Source organism: Quercus lobata, chromosome 10, assembly GCF_001633185.2.
Source record: "Quercus lobata isolate SW786 chromosome 10, ValleyOak3.0 Primary Assembly, whole genome shotgun sequence".
Classification (NCBI taxonomy): Eukaryota; Viridiplantae; Streptophyta; class Magnoliopsida; order Fagales; family Fagaceae; genus Quercus; species Quercus lobata.
Genome location: NC_044913.1, coordinates 7216415 through 7233454, shown reverse-complemented (window position 1 = coordinate 7233454; position 17040 = coordinate 7216415). Strand labels below are relative to the sequence as shown.

The following is a 17040-nucleotide window of genomic DNA, read 5'->3' as shown; positions in this document are numbered from 1 at the left end:
CGATATCACCTGTGTTAACACCGATTACAACATGTAGTTTCAGCCATTTTCGAAAAAGATTGTGAAGGTTTTTAAATTATTGCTTTCACCATTCCTCAGGGTTGACGTCTCCCTAGTGATCTCTCTGTGCAGTTCCTATTTTATTCCTTCTGCTTTTCTTGCTGTTGATGCCGATATTCTCATGTCGTATCCTCCACAAATTAATAGGATAATTAATAAATCAATGTGCCACTGCCTAAACTTTGTTATATATTCTTATATTTGCAACGCCTTTTCCTATTGCAACACCACTTTCTTGTGAAATATACTTTGATTGATGCTACCCATGTACTTTGCCCTAGTGACGAGTGGTAGGTTCCACCATGTAAATGTGTTGGATGTTTAATTTCCATTAAGCATTTAATATATTGATTTTTATATTTGTGGACAGCATGCGAATCAATTAACTACATGAGAAAGTAGCAAAGGTCATTTGGACTTATTCATAATTGGAAAAATAGATGAAATCCTATATTGTATAAACCCTCATTCAAAACACTAGCAACTTGGTGGAAGCAAACCACATTCCATAGTGGAAAACTGAGTAGACCCAATTTTAAAATTAATATTGTTGTATCTACTTCTTTGTCTTTTTAAATTATTTTAATGGTAAATAGCTTGTTAATTTGGATGAGTTCAATTTTTAACACGTTGTATTCATTAATTATATTTAATTAAATCCTATTAAAATAACATACAATTTTTCCAAGTATCAAAAATTGCAAAATACATTTATACATTTATACACTTATACTTCTATACCATAAACAAACAAATAAAAAAAGAAATAAGTTCGTCTAAAAAGCACACTTTTTATCAAAGTTTTTAACTTCTTGTACAATAATATGAAATAACTAGTCTCTTCTTATTTCAGAAGGGATAACTAGGGTGTTAAGTATGATGATGCAAAATCTTAAGTAAGCTACTTGTCCAAATATAGAGCGATGGAAGACTTGCAAGAAGAAAATCCTATCAAAGGCCATCGATGAGGTACTAGCCAAAGTGTTTTTGATGCTTAAGTCATAAACTTCTCGAACTTAAGTAAAAAGGGTGTGAATATAGAATAAGTGGGAGTTTTCTCATACTTATGCAATTTCATAGGGCGGTGTTGTCTTTATATTGACAACCTAAGTGACGGTTGCCTTTATAAATGTCTAATTTCATAATTGGAATGCAGTTTTTACACTAGTTGTAACTATCGTGATGTCGTCAAGATACGTGATTATTAGAAATGAACATAAATTAATAGCATATTAACTATATTCTGCCAACTACATTTTATTTTCTAGTTTAGCTAATAACATGGTCGCCCATTTAGGTGGATGAGCATGTGTGTAGATAGTTACAATGGTGATTGTAGCTTATAGTCCATCACAATACATTGATTAAAATTCATGGGGATTATTTGGATAATTTGAGTGTAAATTGAGTGATAAGAGATCCAATAAAAGTGTTTAGTTCTTACTACATTTCTCTCACTTTTAAGTTCCAATACTTATACATTTCTCTATCTATTGGAAGTCAAACCCTGGATCACTGTTATCACATTGGTTGTGATGGTAGTGAGATCACCAGGATACATGACGTTTGGAAACGATCATGAATTAATGACATATTAAATATATTCCATCAATTGCGCTCTCTTGATAGTCATGAATTAATGGCATAGTAAATGTAGTATGTCAATCACGCTTTCCTTATTTGGTTCAGCTAAGTGCATGGTTGTCCATTTAGGTGAACGAGCCTGGGTGTCGATAATTACAACGTAGATGGTTGGTTATAGTCCATCAGAATACATTAATTAGAATGTATTTTTTGGATAATCTAAGTCTAAATTGAGTGATAAGAGATCCACTAAAAGTGTTTAGTTCTTAATACATTTCTCTCAGTTACAAATTTCAATACATATACACCTCTCTCTCTCTATTGGAAGTCAAACTGTAGATGACATATATCAAGTTGGTTGCAATGGTAATGGGATTGTTGGGATACATGACGATTGGAAATGATCATGAACTAATGGCATGTTAAATGTATCACGTCGGTTACACTTTCTTGACAGTTATGAATTAATGGCATATTAAATGTATTCTGTTGGTCACACTTTCCTTATCTTGTTCAGCTAATTGCATGGTTGTCCATTTAGGTGGATGAGCCTGGTGTAGATAGTTACGATGAGGATTGTTGGATATAATCCATCAAAATACATTAATTGGAATGTATTATTTGGATAATCTGAGTCTAAATTAAGATGAGCTTGGGTGTAAATAGTTACAACAAGGATGGTTGGTTATAGTCCATCATAGTACATTAATTGGAATGTATTATTTGGATAAGTTGAGTCTAAATTGAGTGACAAGAGAAGTGATTAGTGCACATTTCTCTCTCACTTACAAGTTTCAATGCTTACACCATTCTCTCTCCATTTGAAGTCAAATCCTTGATCACAATTATAATATTAGTTGTATCGAGAATAGGATCGTGAAGAAACTGTCATGAATTAATGGGATATTAAATGTATCCTGCTAGTTAAAATTTCATTATGGTCAGGAATTAATGATAAGAGATCTACTAGTTTACTGCATAAATACATTTCTCTTACTTTCAAGTTTCAGTAGTTTATAGTTTATACCTCTCTCCATAATAAGTCAAACACTAGATCACAGTTTAAGGATAACTCTTCGATAATACCAGTGATATATAGTAATTGATTAACCTCTTGGAGACATGATTCAATCCCACGTCTCTAATAAGGGCATCTTTAGGGTCTGGCACTTGTGTAGGCATAACATTATTCTTGTTGCATTGGACCTAAAAAAAGTTAGCATTATAAAAATCTAATTAAATAAAGTTAAGAAAAAATTGTCGGGACAACAAGAATGAAAATTATAGATAAATGCTATATAATTAGTTAGTTAACTAATCTAATTATGCTCGGTGGAGGTAGGTAAGGGAGGTCACTCATGACTCTGATTAAAGGAAAGCATCAAAATCAAGTGGATAACTATTCTTTTCCACCTCCACCATAGACAATGACCTCACAAACACGTTGGTATTAGTAGGATTGTCACAAGGGTCATTAAGAAAAACAATAATAATATGTTATTTAGACTATGGAAGACTAAATAAATAAATATATTTAAAGTTCTGCTTCACTTTCATGAACCAAAAGGTGTAGAAGAAAAATGTATTTTCAAACTGATAAGATTTGGAAGATTGAGATTATATGATGAACAGCCTATATTTAGTATAGTCATAGTGGCTGCCAACAGTCATAAATACCAGGTTATCAAAAAATATAGTCATAAATTCCACAAATATGTTGACCAACTGTTAATTAACCACCACGAAAAATAAAAATTAAATTAAAGAAGGAAACAAGGAATAGGATGCACTTTTAAATAGATCTTTAGAAGATGATTAAAGGACGATTTTAAGAAAGGAAAAGTTATCGGATGCCCTAAAGTCATTGGTTTAGAAACTTTTTATAGGAAAAAAAGTAACTAATTTTTTTAACAGTTTTTTATATTTCTCCATGAAAATAGTATTAAAACTTTCCTAAAATTATTCATCAACAAATTTTCTAAGAGCATTGGTTAACAGGACCCTTTTAAGAAATCGTAATTCAAAAATTTCTTCCAAATGCTAATTAGCTATTGTATACAACCCACAACATAAAGAAAGATTGAACAACTCCTGATGGAGAATTTCACACAACAATATGCTTAAAGATGCAATAATATTTTATATTAAAAATATGGGGAAAAAGGTTGAATAATGAAAGTTGTTTGACAAGGTGATTTCATCACCATCAAAAGAAAAATCATTTAAGTGCGGAGATTTAAGTAAGGCCCTATCAATTAGCTCTAATTAGGAATGATGATGATTCATTTAAGTGCAGAAATTTAAGTAGGGTCCGGTTAATATGTGCCCTTAGGGCACACATTAAACTTTCTATTTTTGGAAACATTTTCTCGGTAATTGAAAAAGCTGTCATTATTTTTTCAATTCTTGAGAAAATTATTTCCAAAAATGGAAATTAATGTGTGCCCTAAGGGCACACATTAGTAAAATCCATTTAAGTAAGGGCCAATCAATTTTCTCTAATCAAGAATAATGATGATTCAGGTTTGGATTTGGACGGTTTGCCCAAATCTTCTAAATATTTTAATTACTAGGCCTATTGAATTTAGGACTTTCATCTAAGGGTAAGATTTATATACAGTACTTAGATATTGTTTCTTAGGTTTCTCCTTTAAGATTCTGCCATGTGGATTTTTCCTCATGGGATGAAAGTTTATTTTTTAGATAAGTAGTCATATAATTGAATCTTAAAAGGGGAACCTAAAAAACAGCACCTAAAGTACTGTATCTAAGTTTTGTCCTTCATCCAAAACCCATCCCAACTATATTTAAACAACTCTTGTCTAATCAATTCCTTAACAACATGATTTGAAAAATGAATCACACTTTTCAAGAGGAAGACTAAAAACTAAGTCAATATTAGCAAAATATGATTTGAGAAATTTTCTCTCTTTATTATATTTTCGGTTCAAATAATCCTTGAACAATGAGATACTCTTCATTTTTTTTTTTCCAAAAAAACAAATGTTAAGTAGTTTTTTGACGTGATTAGGATTGTCCTAAAATAACTGCAAGGGGAGACGGTATCTTATATGTTTGTCTTATGGAGCGCACCTACTACATATGACGTGCCGTAAAATAATTTTTAGCTCAAATTTTCTCTCTCTAGATAGCAACTAGTGTACAAAGAAAGTGGAATATTCTTGCAATATTGGTAAGGACAACCTATAATTTATGCATAGATTTGCTTTATCTAGGTAAAAGTATTGGATTGCTACTAGATTCTAGATTCCCCTAAAATGTGAAAAAGAAAGAAAGAAAAGAAAGTAGAACACATGTGTACAAGATAAGTCTAGGCTGTCCAAGCACGTGAGATGAGTTTGTCCTTAAAAGTTAATACGTGGATATTGTTAATCACATACACGCAATTAATTAGGTGGAAACATTATAAATGCTTGGATCCAACAATAGGTCATAGTGTTTGTGTCTGTGTTTGTTTCGATTATGTAATGGAGGTGAGTTCCACATGTTTCTGGCATGATACAGTCAGCAAATATAAGATGTATTTTGTATCTATATTGGGACAATTGTGCCATTGATTATGGTTCAATTAACAATTCCATCGGGTCTATTAAAAAATTAATTTAAAAAAAAAAAAAAAAAAACCATCAGGGATTAAGATCCTCCAAGTTGTAAAGAAAAATCTGGAGGATTTTATTCCTTGATACAAATAGTAGCTTTCCTTGTCAAGTTATTTACTTATAACAAAATTTAATTAATAAAAGTCAATATCTTATGTAGGGATATTGATTTTTTACTAGATAGTAATAAAGTAAGGGGGAGAGAGAGGTGAGGTTTGAGCCATAGGCATCAAGTACCACATAGAATGTTTTTACCATTGAGATATCATTTAAAACCCAAAATGTAGACAATTATAAGTTATAATCCATTAACTTGGGAGAAATTTTACGAAGAGGATTGTATGTAATGCATAGCTAGAAAGGATGATAATATCAAATCTTATAACCGAAAAAGAGAAAAATTTAATTTTTAACACATAATATCCTTTCATAATATGACTTGTAAGTCTCTTCATTGTCATATTTGAAGTCCTTTCTTTTGTGATTTCAAATTTCAAAATTCACTTGCACTAATGATAATGTTTTAAGGACTTAATAACAAATGAAATATAAGAAACTATAATATGACTCTTGTAGCTTAATAACATTGATTGGCCACATATCACTTGAAATTATTGGAACCTAAGTGGAATTGAAGTTAGGCTATGACTTGACTCAACTAAAGTAATGTTTAAGAACCTTCCATATCCCACATTTTGTAAGTGAAGTTGAAGTTAGGCTATGACTTAATCCAACCAAAGTAGTATTTACAGATCTTCCAATTGGATCTCACATTTTGTAGGTGGAGTTTAAGCTAGGCTATGACTTAACTAAAGTAGTGTTTACGGATTCTCTACTTGGATCCCACATTTTGTAGGTGGAGTTGTAATTAGGTTATGACTAAACCCATGTGAAGTCCATATCCCCATTTTGAATCAATGCATTTTATGGGCATGTTTACTTATTTTATAAAATTGGTTACCTGGTGAATAAAAACCACTATATATGATCATGACCATTTAAGGAAACGGTATCTCCTATAAGACTATAACATATGCATATAGTGAGTGAGTCTCTCACAATAGGTGGGTCTACACACCTATAAGGGGTTATTAGAACTAGTATCCTCTATCTATTTTTTTTAAAGAATAATAGTAATAAAAGACGATCTAAATACTACATAATATCCACTCTTAACTTTTCATTAAAATATAAGAACTTATAACAAAAAAGATAATGAAAAACCGCCCATAGATTGGAGTATAGGTAGGGCTGTATAAACTATAATTTAATTCAATCAAACTAGTGCATACGGATTGAACTTAATCTATTACTTAATCCAAATGAAGAATCCTCCATTTGAATCCTATATTTTGTAGGTAGAATTGAAGTTAGGCTATAATTTAATATTGAGATAGTGCGTACGGATTCCCATTTTATGAGCCAGTCTAGGTTGGTGAATAAAAGTGGGTTTGATCATGTACTTGTGCTCGTATATATTCTCTTAAGTTCGGTTTTTTATTTATTAACTCTTAATTATTTTTATTAATAAGGCAGTGATGAACTCATAATTGGCACAATATATTGAGGTTGTGCCTACCTTAAATACGAACTCCAACTTTGAACTTTCAAAATGTCAATGAATGATCCCTTGACTCGGGCTCTGTTCTTTGGTCACACCAAAAAGCAAAAGAGTAAACATCAAATGCAATAATTCTAATAACTTTGGCCTTTAGCCACTGTACGAAAAAAGTGAGGGCCAGCCAAGACATATTACAAAAAGGGTGTCCTTATACGTAAATAACATAAATCTATCGTTGGCCTTATCATGCTAATATCAAAAAAATATTCCTTTCTGGCCCCTAATACATGTCCATTACCGCCCTCCTTTCTAGCTGATCGCCCTATCAATCCCACCCTCTACTTATCTTATTGGCCCCTCAGCCCCCCTTCCCTTGATAAGCCCACATAACTTTACATTTATTGTTTTCTATAAAATAAATATGGGTCCACTTCTTTAAAATAATAAATAAAAATGGGTCCAATTATTAGCCAGTGTGTAGCATGTTGGTTTAAAGGAAAAGTTAAACCTCAAACTTTGCATATAAGATAGGGGTGTTTATTTTGTTAAAAATGGAAAACAGTAAGAAAATAATATCTTGTTACTATTTACACTCACAAAATATTATTTATTTGTCTTAATACACTGGTCATGAGAGTCGTTGGTCAAAAAAAAAAAAAAAAAGGCAAAAAGGCCAAACGCTGAAATGCAATTAGCTAGCCAAATGCATACTAAGTGACAAGAGACAGAGTTTAATTATTAAAGTTTAAGAAAAAAAATTAAATTCAAAACAATCAGAGGGAGTGTTTGGTACATGCACTTAAAAATTGAAAATTGTTGTTTGAAAATATATGTGGAAATACGTATGAGTGAAAAAGTATGTAAAAATACGTGTAATGTTGTTTAAAAATTGAAAATTATTATCTGAAAACATATACCAAACACTAAATTCAATTGAAAATTTTAATAAAGTAGCATAAAATCTATTGTTATTGAATATTTAAGATTTGAACATAAACTACACCAAAAATCAACAATCATTGTGAAAAGGATGTTATAAGTTAAAATTTTACCCCACACACATAAATATATATAGATACATACTATATATTTATGCATTAATTAATTTTTGTTACTTTTTAATGTATTGAGAACCATTTAATTTCTTTTTAATCTTCCCTAAAAAAAATATTTTTAACTGGTGGAACTATTTGTTAATATATTTTAATAAAAATTTTAAGAAGTTGGATTAGTGGTTTTTAAAGTTTTGTAATATTCATAAGATAATAGATTCAAAACCTCTCACCAACTTTTTTAGATTATTTTTATGAGATTCTTTTCTATAATAACCTAACGTGTGGGACGAAAAAACTGCATATACCCAATAAAATAGTTAGATATTCCAATAAGCATACTTTGTTAAAAAAAGAAAAGAAAAAAGCTTTAGCAATTAGTAGTGACGCACGTGTTCGTTCTGTATATAAACCCCCTACCCATCTCTCTCCCTCCACGGCCTCTCTCTCTCTTTCTCCCTTTTTTTTGTTTGCTTTTCTATTGCGTCCAGATCACTCTCTCTTTCACATTTTCTTTCATAATTCTTCGTCGGTGAGCTACAAATTCTTTGAATATTCAGTGTCCAAACAAGCCCTAAGAGCAAGAGCAATACCTTTGATAGAGAGAAAGAGAGAAAGAGAGAGAGAGGTGGTTGTGAGAGAGAGAGAAAGCTGGGGAGAGTGTGGAGCTAGCTGCGATTGCTGTATGTCAGAGGATTGCATTGAGACCTATTGCGGTGGATTTGGAGAGCTAGTTAACCCTTTACAATGGCCTCAGTTGCGAAAAAAACGACGGTCTCTGCTTCTTGCTGTATCAACAACGATCTTTCCTCCTCCTCATCTTCTCCTTCTTCTTCTTCAATTTCTAGAGAGCCTACGGCAGCGGCTGCCGCTCCGATCTTGTCCAATGCACCGGCGGCGGCTCCCGTGTCGGCTTCTGCATCCGCCAATGCCGTCCAAGATTGGACCGTCGCCTCCTCCGCCGATAGCCGAGACGATAAACCCGCGCCTGCCTCCTCCAAAGGTTCTCTCTTATTTTCTTCAAAGATGAGATTTTTGAAACGTTTTTTTTCATGTTTGAATTGAGCGAGCTTCGTTTCTGTATATATTTTTGTGTTCTGTATTTTATTTTGTCTTTTTATGAGGTTTTGTGTAGAGAAGAATAGTGAAAGATCAGAGAGAGAGAGAGAGAGTTTAAGATAGTTTGGTGGTAAAGTATTGCCTGAGTTTAAACTAACATATCCATTTCAGTTTTGCAATTTTTATTCGGTTAATTATATCATGTAAATCTTTGGATTAAAAAAAAAAAAAAAAACTTTTATTGTTTTATGTACAATTAATAACTTTCATCTAATTGTCTTGGTTGGTTCTTTTTGAAAGTCTATTAATGTGTTTTATGCTTCTGATTTTATTTTGAATAATATAATTTTTTTTAGGCACATTTTATGAATAGTAAATATTCAATAATGGATTGCAATGTACACTTATTTTGAAGAAAAATAAATTCGTTAATAATTTGTTCGTTTCTACTCAAAAATTCATTCTGATTGAGTGTACTTTTCATGATGTTTAACTTGTGGTCTTAGGCCACTCGTTAACAAAAGCCTATAATTATTCTAGCGTAAAAGCTGATGAGTGATGGACCATTTTCGTGGATGTTATTGAATTGCGTGCTGCATTACCGGGCTCCTTTATTTTAGTAACTGTGAAAACTGAACCTTTGTTCTTTTCTGCTTTGTTAATCACTTTATTTTGTTACATTTGGTTCTGCAGCGATCCCACTAATGCTGAGGGCTCAAACAAGTCACCCTTTGGATCCTCTATCTGCCACTGAGATCTCTGTGACAATTGCAACCGTCAGGGCAGCCGGTGCCACACCTGAGGTTGTTGATTAGGAAGATGTGTTTGTTATGTATATTAATGTATTTGATTTTGCTTTTGAAGTGGTGAAATAATCAATATTCCCGTTTCAGGTCAGAGATAGCATGCGCTTCATAGAAGTAGTTCTGGTTGAACCGAATAAACATGTTGTTGCTTTGGCAGATGCATATTTCTTTCCCCCTTTTCAACCATCTTTAGTTCCGAAAACCAAAGGCGGGCCCATAATCCCTACCAAGCTCCCTCCAAGGCGAGCAAGACTTATTGTCTACAACAAAAAGTCAAATGAGACAAGTGTATGGATTGTCGAGTTATCAGAAGTACATGCTGTAACCCGTGGTGGACACCATAGGGGAAAAGTAATTTCATCACATGTTATTCCGGATGTTCAGCCTCCAATGGTATGCTTTCTTTAATCAAATTTTATCTTGTACTCTATACTTGCAGGTTTTTTTGCCATATAGGCTAAAAATAATAACATAAGATTAGAGTTTGAAATATTGGATAACTTACAATCAACTGAACTTTCTGTCACTGAGGAACATGCAGAATGAATGGAAAAGCATTACAATTGTTGCCACCTTCTCTTTTCCCTCTTTTTTTTTTTTTTTTCCTTCTTTGCTCAATATGTAATATGTAGAAGAGCTATGTTGCTAGTATTCAACAAAAATGCTAAATATTGGATCAAAATTATTTTGCTCATTTATAATTGATCATTTTCTTCTTAAGTAAAGCTTGAGAGGTATAATTTAGACTAAGAAATAGCATGCGATTGTTACTTTCTGTTTTGTACTGCTACAAAGGTACTAAGTATTAAATTACTTATGTATTATAGTTGAATTCGGTTCATATGTGTACTAAAAACCTTATAAAACCATAAAAAGCATCTCTTAAGAGAAAATTGGCAGTTTATCTTTTCTAAACTTGCTGTAGTTTGAAAACAGATTTTTTGCTTCATAGAGTAATCATACTCAGAACCTGTAAGATAAGTTTCATATTAGAAGTCAACCAATGGGCATGGGTTGGATTTTGCAATATTAAGCTTTCTTAATGCAAATCAAACTGACAAACCCACCAAAAAGGATAAAAGGACATCAATTTGGTTGGGTTTTGTTTCACATGGGTTGGCTCTAAAAGCTAAACTGCGCACCCTAGTGACATTGTTGCTCTGAAAAATTGCTGTTCCCAATCTTAGATCCTGGCGTTTTCTGGAAGAGATTTACTACTTATTTAAAATTGTTATTTGAATACTTACTTTTTAAATTTTATTTGATTCAAATAAATCAGGATGCTGTGGAATATGCTGAATGTGAAGCTGTTGTGAAAGACTTCCCTCCATTTAGGGAGGCAATGAAGAGGAGGGGTATTGAAGACATGGATCTTGTGATGGTTGATCCATGGTAGTCCAAATTCTGAACCCAGTGGTTTCTGCTGATGTTCTATATAGATAAATAATTAATTTGTGGCATGCTCTGTTGTTAACTTTGCCTTTACATATACCAATGCAGGTGTGTTGGTTATCACAGTGAAGCTGATGCTCCTAAACGAAGACTTGCTAAACCACTTATATTCTGTAGAACTGAGAGTGACTGCCCAATGGAAAATGGATATGCACGCCCAGTTGAGGGCATCCATGTACTTGTTGATATGCAAAATATGATAGTAATTGAGTTTGAAGACCGTAAACTTGTTCCCTTACCCCCAGCTGATCCATTGAGAAATTACACTGCTGGTGAAACCAGAGGAGGTGTTGATCGAAGTGATGTAAAACCTTTACAAATTGTCCAGCATGAAGGTCCAAGCTTCCGTGTTAATGGCTACTTTGTAGAATGGCAGAAGGTAGATTTTGTTTTTTTTTTTTTTTTTTTTTTTTTTTTCATTTTGGGTCATTAATTTATATCAAAGTTCAGAAACTTATGCAGAACATTCTTCTTATTTTGTTGTGGTTGGCAGTGGAATTTCCGCATTGGTTTCACTCCTAGAGAGGGTTTGGTTATATATTCTATTGCATATGTTGATGGTAGTCGAGGTCGAAGACCTGTGGCCCACAGGTTGAGTTTCGTGGAGATGGTTGTGCCTTATGGAGATCCAAATGATCCCCATTACAGAAAAAATGCCTTTGATGCAGGGGAAGACGGCCTTGGAAAAAATGCACACTCACTTAAGAAGGTTTAGAATTGTAATTCATTATATTTGATTTTTGACTGCTTGCTGTCCCATGGAATTTAATGTGTGAAACAAAATTACCACTCACAGGGGTGTGATTGTTTGGGATATATCAAATACTTTGATGCCCACTTTACAAATTTTACTGGCGGTGTTGAAACAATTGAAAATTGTGTCTGTTTGCACGAAGAGGATCATGGAATATTATGGAAGCATCAAGACTGGAGAACAGGCTTAGCGGAAGTTCGAAGGTCTAGACGATTATCAGTGTCTTTTATATGTACTGTGGCTAATTATGAGTATGGATTTTACTGGCACTTTTATCAGGCAAGTTGAAGACTATTTTGTTTGTATGTAATAGTATGCATTCATTTCTATAACTGTCAATTTGCTGGCCTGGAAAAAGTTTTAGATAAAAAAAATATGTAGGCTCCCATCATAATTATAATAGGATTCTAACTATCATTAATGGTTAACGCATTCTGCCTTTACTGTCCTCAGGGCAATTTCAAGGTTTTCATATATTGAAACTTCTTTTGGCTTCCTATGTCGGAGCATCTGTTTATCTCATTTTTTTCTTTAAAATAGTGGTAACTGATTGTCAGCTCTCTTAACTTGTATGTTATATGCTGTTACAGGATGGAAAAATTGAAGCTGAAGTTAAACTCACAGGAATTCTCAGCTTAGGAGCATTGCTGCCTGGAGAATTTCGAAAGTATGGTACAATGATTGCCCCAGGTTTATATGCACCTGTTCATCAACACTTTTTCGTTGCTCGTATGGACATGGCTGTTGATTGCAAACCTGGTGAAGCTTTCAATCAGGTACACTGCTTTGATGCTTAAGGATAGCATAGGATCTTAAGATGCTTAAGAATTAAGTAGGGGATCATCTTTCCCACAATTATTTCTCTGTCACATCATCAGTAGCTGAGACAGAAGGTTTGGTGGCCTGGAAGCAGTAGGAGGGCAGCATTTAAGGTGCTATTTGTGTGTGTAATTTTCAATAATGAAGACCAAAAATAACAATAGTAGTAGTTAAAAAGGACTTGTCAATTAAAGAAGTAACAAAAATTGTGATTTTGGATAGAATAGAATGGAGGAAAAGAATACATATGGCCAACTCTAACTTATTTGTGGAGGATCTATGGTCAACCACAAAAAATTTGGAACTAAGGCTTTGTTGTTGTTGTATCATATTTAATAAGGGGAACCTTTGCAGCAACCCTTTAAGAGTTGTTCTCCATGGTGTTGGTGTGGTCCTCAAAAATTCAGAAGCCCTTAATGTGCAATGCTTGTTGGTTATTACCCATTCATTTTCTTAGAAATAATGCCTTTGTAATCCATAATCTATAAAGGCTCTAGTATGGGAAATAGTCCATGTAAGTTGTAGAGGAGGATGTCTGTTAGAAACAAGGACTTGATTCCTAGAAATGAAATTATCTCTAATGGATTCTTGTCCTTGATTAATATTTGGTTAACATGAAATGTCTAGTTGCTTCTCTGTTGTTTACCTCATAATATCATATAGTTGTTTTCTTTCCATCATTTGTAGGTTGTAGAGGTGGATGTCAAAGTTGAGGAACCTGGAGAGAACAATGTCCACAATAATGCATTCTATGCTGAAGAGAGACTGCTCAAATCTGAGTTGGAAGCAATGCGTGATTGTAGTCCTTTGAGTGCTCGCCATTGGATTGTAAGGCATCCCTATCCTAGTTATAGAGCTGTATTATTAGTACTTTCTATTCATGTGACACATCTATGGTCCATTATTCCTTGTTTGAATTCCTTTAGTTGAATGTGATTTATATCAGCACTTTCTGACACAATTTATAAGTGAGATTTATTTTGTCTAGAGCAAACTTAAAGACAAATCAATCTTGTGTTTCCTTGCATTCAAAGTGATTTTTTCCCCATCTATGTAGCATGATATAATCTGTAGGGTTTAAGAAATGACTTGTCTCATTACAGGTTTATGTGTTACTTAAACAAATTGTGTGAGCTATGTTGTGCAGACCAGAGGACTGATTGGGCTTAACACTCCATAGTTTGCTGGCAAGCCCAGGTGAAGGCCCAATCAACCAACATAAAGTAATTCATTTTTGCCTTGGGTAATAGCAATACAGTATGTTACCAGGTGCAATTATTGACATTACAAATTCTTGTAAAATATGTTGGTCCATTTAGCATTTAAATTCTAGGTAATAATATATGACAGAATTGTATCAGTTGTAGTTGTTGTCATAATAAATGCATGTAAAATATTATTCTACTTTATTGATTTTACTGACTAAATACTAGATAACAGCATGGCATCAAGCACAAGTAGTCATAGCAATTGCTTGTAAAATGTTTTAGTCCAGCTATTTGATCCAGCTGACAAAATGAGCTCGTTGAGCTTAAATGGGGTTTGGAACTTTTTCTGCACTTGCTCTAAGTCTGGGCTGACATAAATTTCACTGAAAAACTCTTGCATAATTTTTTCATAGAGTTGCTTAGTCCCTATGATTGACAATGTGTGCAATTTTATTACACTCCAGGTAAGGAACACAAGAACTGTTAATCGCACTGGACAGTTAACAGGTTATAAGCTTGTGCCTGGTTCGAACTGCTTGCCGTTAGCTGGTGCGGAAGCTAAGTTTCTCAGAAGAGCTTCTTTCTTGAAGCATAATCTTTGGGTTACACCATATGCTCATGATGAAATGTTTCCTGGAGGAGAGTTCCCTAATCAAAATCCACGTGTTGATGAAGGATTGGCTACATGGGTTAAGCAGAATCGATCTCTGGAAGAAACAGATGTAGTTCTATGGTTTGTCTTCTCTCTCTTTAATGTTATAGAAGCAGCTCTTCCTGTGTGAATAAGCCAGAACTTCTATGTTATATTCTCTTCTTTTTTTTCTTCTTCTTTTTTTTTTTTTTTTTTTTTTTTTTTTGGTGTGGAGAAGATCTATATTATATTCCATACGCATACTTTTTCATCTCATACAATTTCTGGTTTCAGGAATTTGCCTAAGATAGAATCATAGAAAGCTACCAATGTTGTTTAATGTTGATTTTTGCATATTGTTGCTTTTGGAAAAGTACTAACATGAATTGTCTCTAAACTTTACCCCTTTGTTCCTATATAAGTGACATTTCCTTTAAGATATGATTGAGAAAGTTCACCAATTGTAATCTTTAAATATGTTTTTCCTTTTTATTCCCTGCATTCTTCTTTCTGTTTCTAGGTCCAATTCAGTATCATGCCTGATTGCAATTTTTTCTGCTAGTTAACAAGTAATTTCATTAAATGCAGGTATGTATTTGGAATCACACATGTCCCTCGGTTGGAAGACTGGCCTGTAATGCCGGCGGAGCGCATTGGTTTTATGCTTATGGTATAACTTATTAATCTAACTTTTCCCTTCAATTTTCCTTTTTTTAGTGACACTCATATATACAGCATGGTCTTAAGGATACTAGCCCACATTTATTTAAAATGGTTGTATTTGCAGAATTGATGTAAATATGGCACTTTCTTGTTAGTAGAGTAATCTGAAATCCAAACCTATAAAGGAACAATTTTGGATCACTATATGCCACTTTGTTAATTATAGTATGCCACATTTTCTATTTATAACCTTCTAGAAGTGCAACTAATTATCATAGTAGCTGCTTTATTCCGCACATAAATGTGGATATTTTATGTCAATTCTCTTTCTGATCATGCTTCCCGAATCGTCCTTTATGTGGTCTAATACTTGATACTGATTCTGATGGTGTTTGTGGATGCAGCCTCATGGGTTCTTCAATTGCTCGCCTGCGGTAGATGTTCCTCCCAATGCCTGTGAATTGGAAGCCAAAGACAATGATGTCAAGGACAACGGGGTAGTCAAGCCAATTCAGCCTGCGCTGCTGGCAAAGTTGTAACATCTTTTCTTCATAGTCAAATTTGTCTTCCAATTTAACAGAGAGGACAATAAGGTAGCCAAAGCCAATTCAACCTGTGTTGCTGGCAAAGATGTCAAAGTCTTTACTTCCAAGTCAATTTGTCTTTCAATTTCATAGAGAGATGTCATAATGGTTCTTCCCGCTTCCTCTGTCTAGTCTTACCTTCCAAGTTAAGCTGATGAGTTTATCCCCACCACCCTCAATGTAGAATTTCAAATAATTTACAGACTACTTCAATCTTTTATAAATCAGAAAGCCATTCGTGCTATGTGATTTCGATTTGCCTTTTTACTTAATGACTATGGTCTTAAATGTAGACTAGCATGTAACCTGTGCAATGCACAGGATTTATTAAACGTTATTAATATTTTTTTAAATCTAGATTGTCACTTGTCAGTCCATTGAAAAACTTCTATCTATCATCTTACTCTATGGTTCAGACTGTTAAACACGTAGATGCATAGTAAGTATGTTATCTTAGAATTATACGTCGATAGTTGGGAGTGGGTGAATTAAAAAGATTTGAATGAATAATTTAATATGCTTAAATATGTGCACAAGTTTAGCAAAACATTTGCGTGTGAAGGAAAAAGGGAATAAAGAGAAAAAGGACACGGAAATTTCCTTTGCTTTCTTATAAGTTGAATGATTCATGAACCATTATTTCCCTTTCGGCCAATCATTATCTTCTTTCTCGTTCTATAATATTTTCCTTAACACAAAGATTCGTATACATGTACGATCCTTGTCATCAGGCCGGCCCTAGCCCTAGGCCATGGCCTAAGGCCCCATAACAAAGAAAGGCCCCCAAATTAATATGGGGCTGTAAGTTTTTTTTTTTAAATGAGTTACTTGCTCCTTTTCTTAAAAAAATAAAATAAAATCTTATAGGTCTTATAAATTGATATTCACTGATTACAATTAGTAATTTAATATTTTTTTAATTAAAATGTTACATTAGTTTGTAAGTTTTTTATAGTAAAAATTTGTAGTTACTTTAGCATCTTTTCCACACATAAAAAAAAATTATGAATTAATAGAAATACAACACAATCACCAATTCACCATTAAGTGAACGAAAAATGCTAAAATTAATACAAATTTTATGACAAAAAACTTAACTGATGTGGCAGGAATATAGTTGGTGCCACTCAAACAATATAATAAATGAATGTTTTGAATAACTTTTTTTTATTAGTGACAAGTCAGTT

General features: G+C 33.3%; 1 protein-coding gene across 3 annotated transcripts; it reads left to right on the top strand.

The window, feature by feature from the left end:
• Window positions 1-8301: 8301 nt before the first annotated feature.
• LOC115963624 (copper methylamine oxidase-like) lies at window positions 8302-16210 on the top strand. Of its 3 annotated transcripts, XM_031082705.1 has the most exons (12): window positions 8304-8880; window positions 9630-9739; window positions 9830-10135; window positions 11022-11134; window positions 11243-11573; window positions 11688-11903; window positions 11991-12227; window positions 12539-12724; window positions 13455-13595; window positions 14440-14708; window positions 15195-15276; window positions 15674-16210. In XM_031082705.1, exons 1-12 carry the CDS (start codon window positions 8625-8627, stop codon window positions 15806-15808), a joined length of 2382 nt encoding a protein of 793 aa, XP_030938565.1. In that variant the 5' UTR covers window positions 8304-8624; the 3' UTR covers window positions 15809-16210. The 3 variants fall into 3 exon arrangements, with proteins under 3 accessions (XP_030938566.1, XP_030938567.1, XP_030938565.1); XM_031082706.1 differs by lacking the exons at window positions 15195-15276; window positions 15674-16210 and adding an exon at window positions 13915-13964 and having other exon boundaries at window positions 8302-8880; window positions 14440-14524; XM_031082707.1 differs by lacking the exons at window positions 14440-14708; window positions 15195-15276; window positions 15674-16210 and adding an exon at window positions 13871-13964 and having other exon boundaries at window positions 8302-8880.
• Window positions 16211-17040: the final 830 nt, after the last annotated feature.

What these genes read in the sequence shown, in the direction of transcription:
- LOC115963624 (XM_031082705.1), top strand. Translation starts at nt 8,625, where the DNA reads ATGGCCTCAGTTGCGAAAAAAACGACGGTCTCTGCTTCTTGCTGTATC. An exon ending in CTGGTGAAGCTTTCAATCAG is followed by an intron (nt 12,725 to 13,454) that starts GTACACTGCTTT and finishes CATCATTTGTAG; the next exon opens with GTTGTAGAGGTGGATGTCAA. An exon ending in GAAACAGATGTAGTTCTATG is followed by an intron (nt 14,709 to 15,194) that starts GTTTGTCTTCTC and finishes CATTAAATGCAG; the next exon opens with GTATGTATTTGGAATCACAC.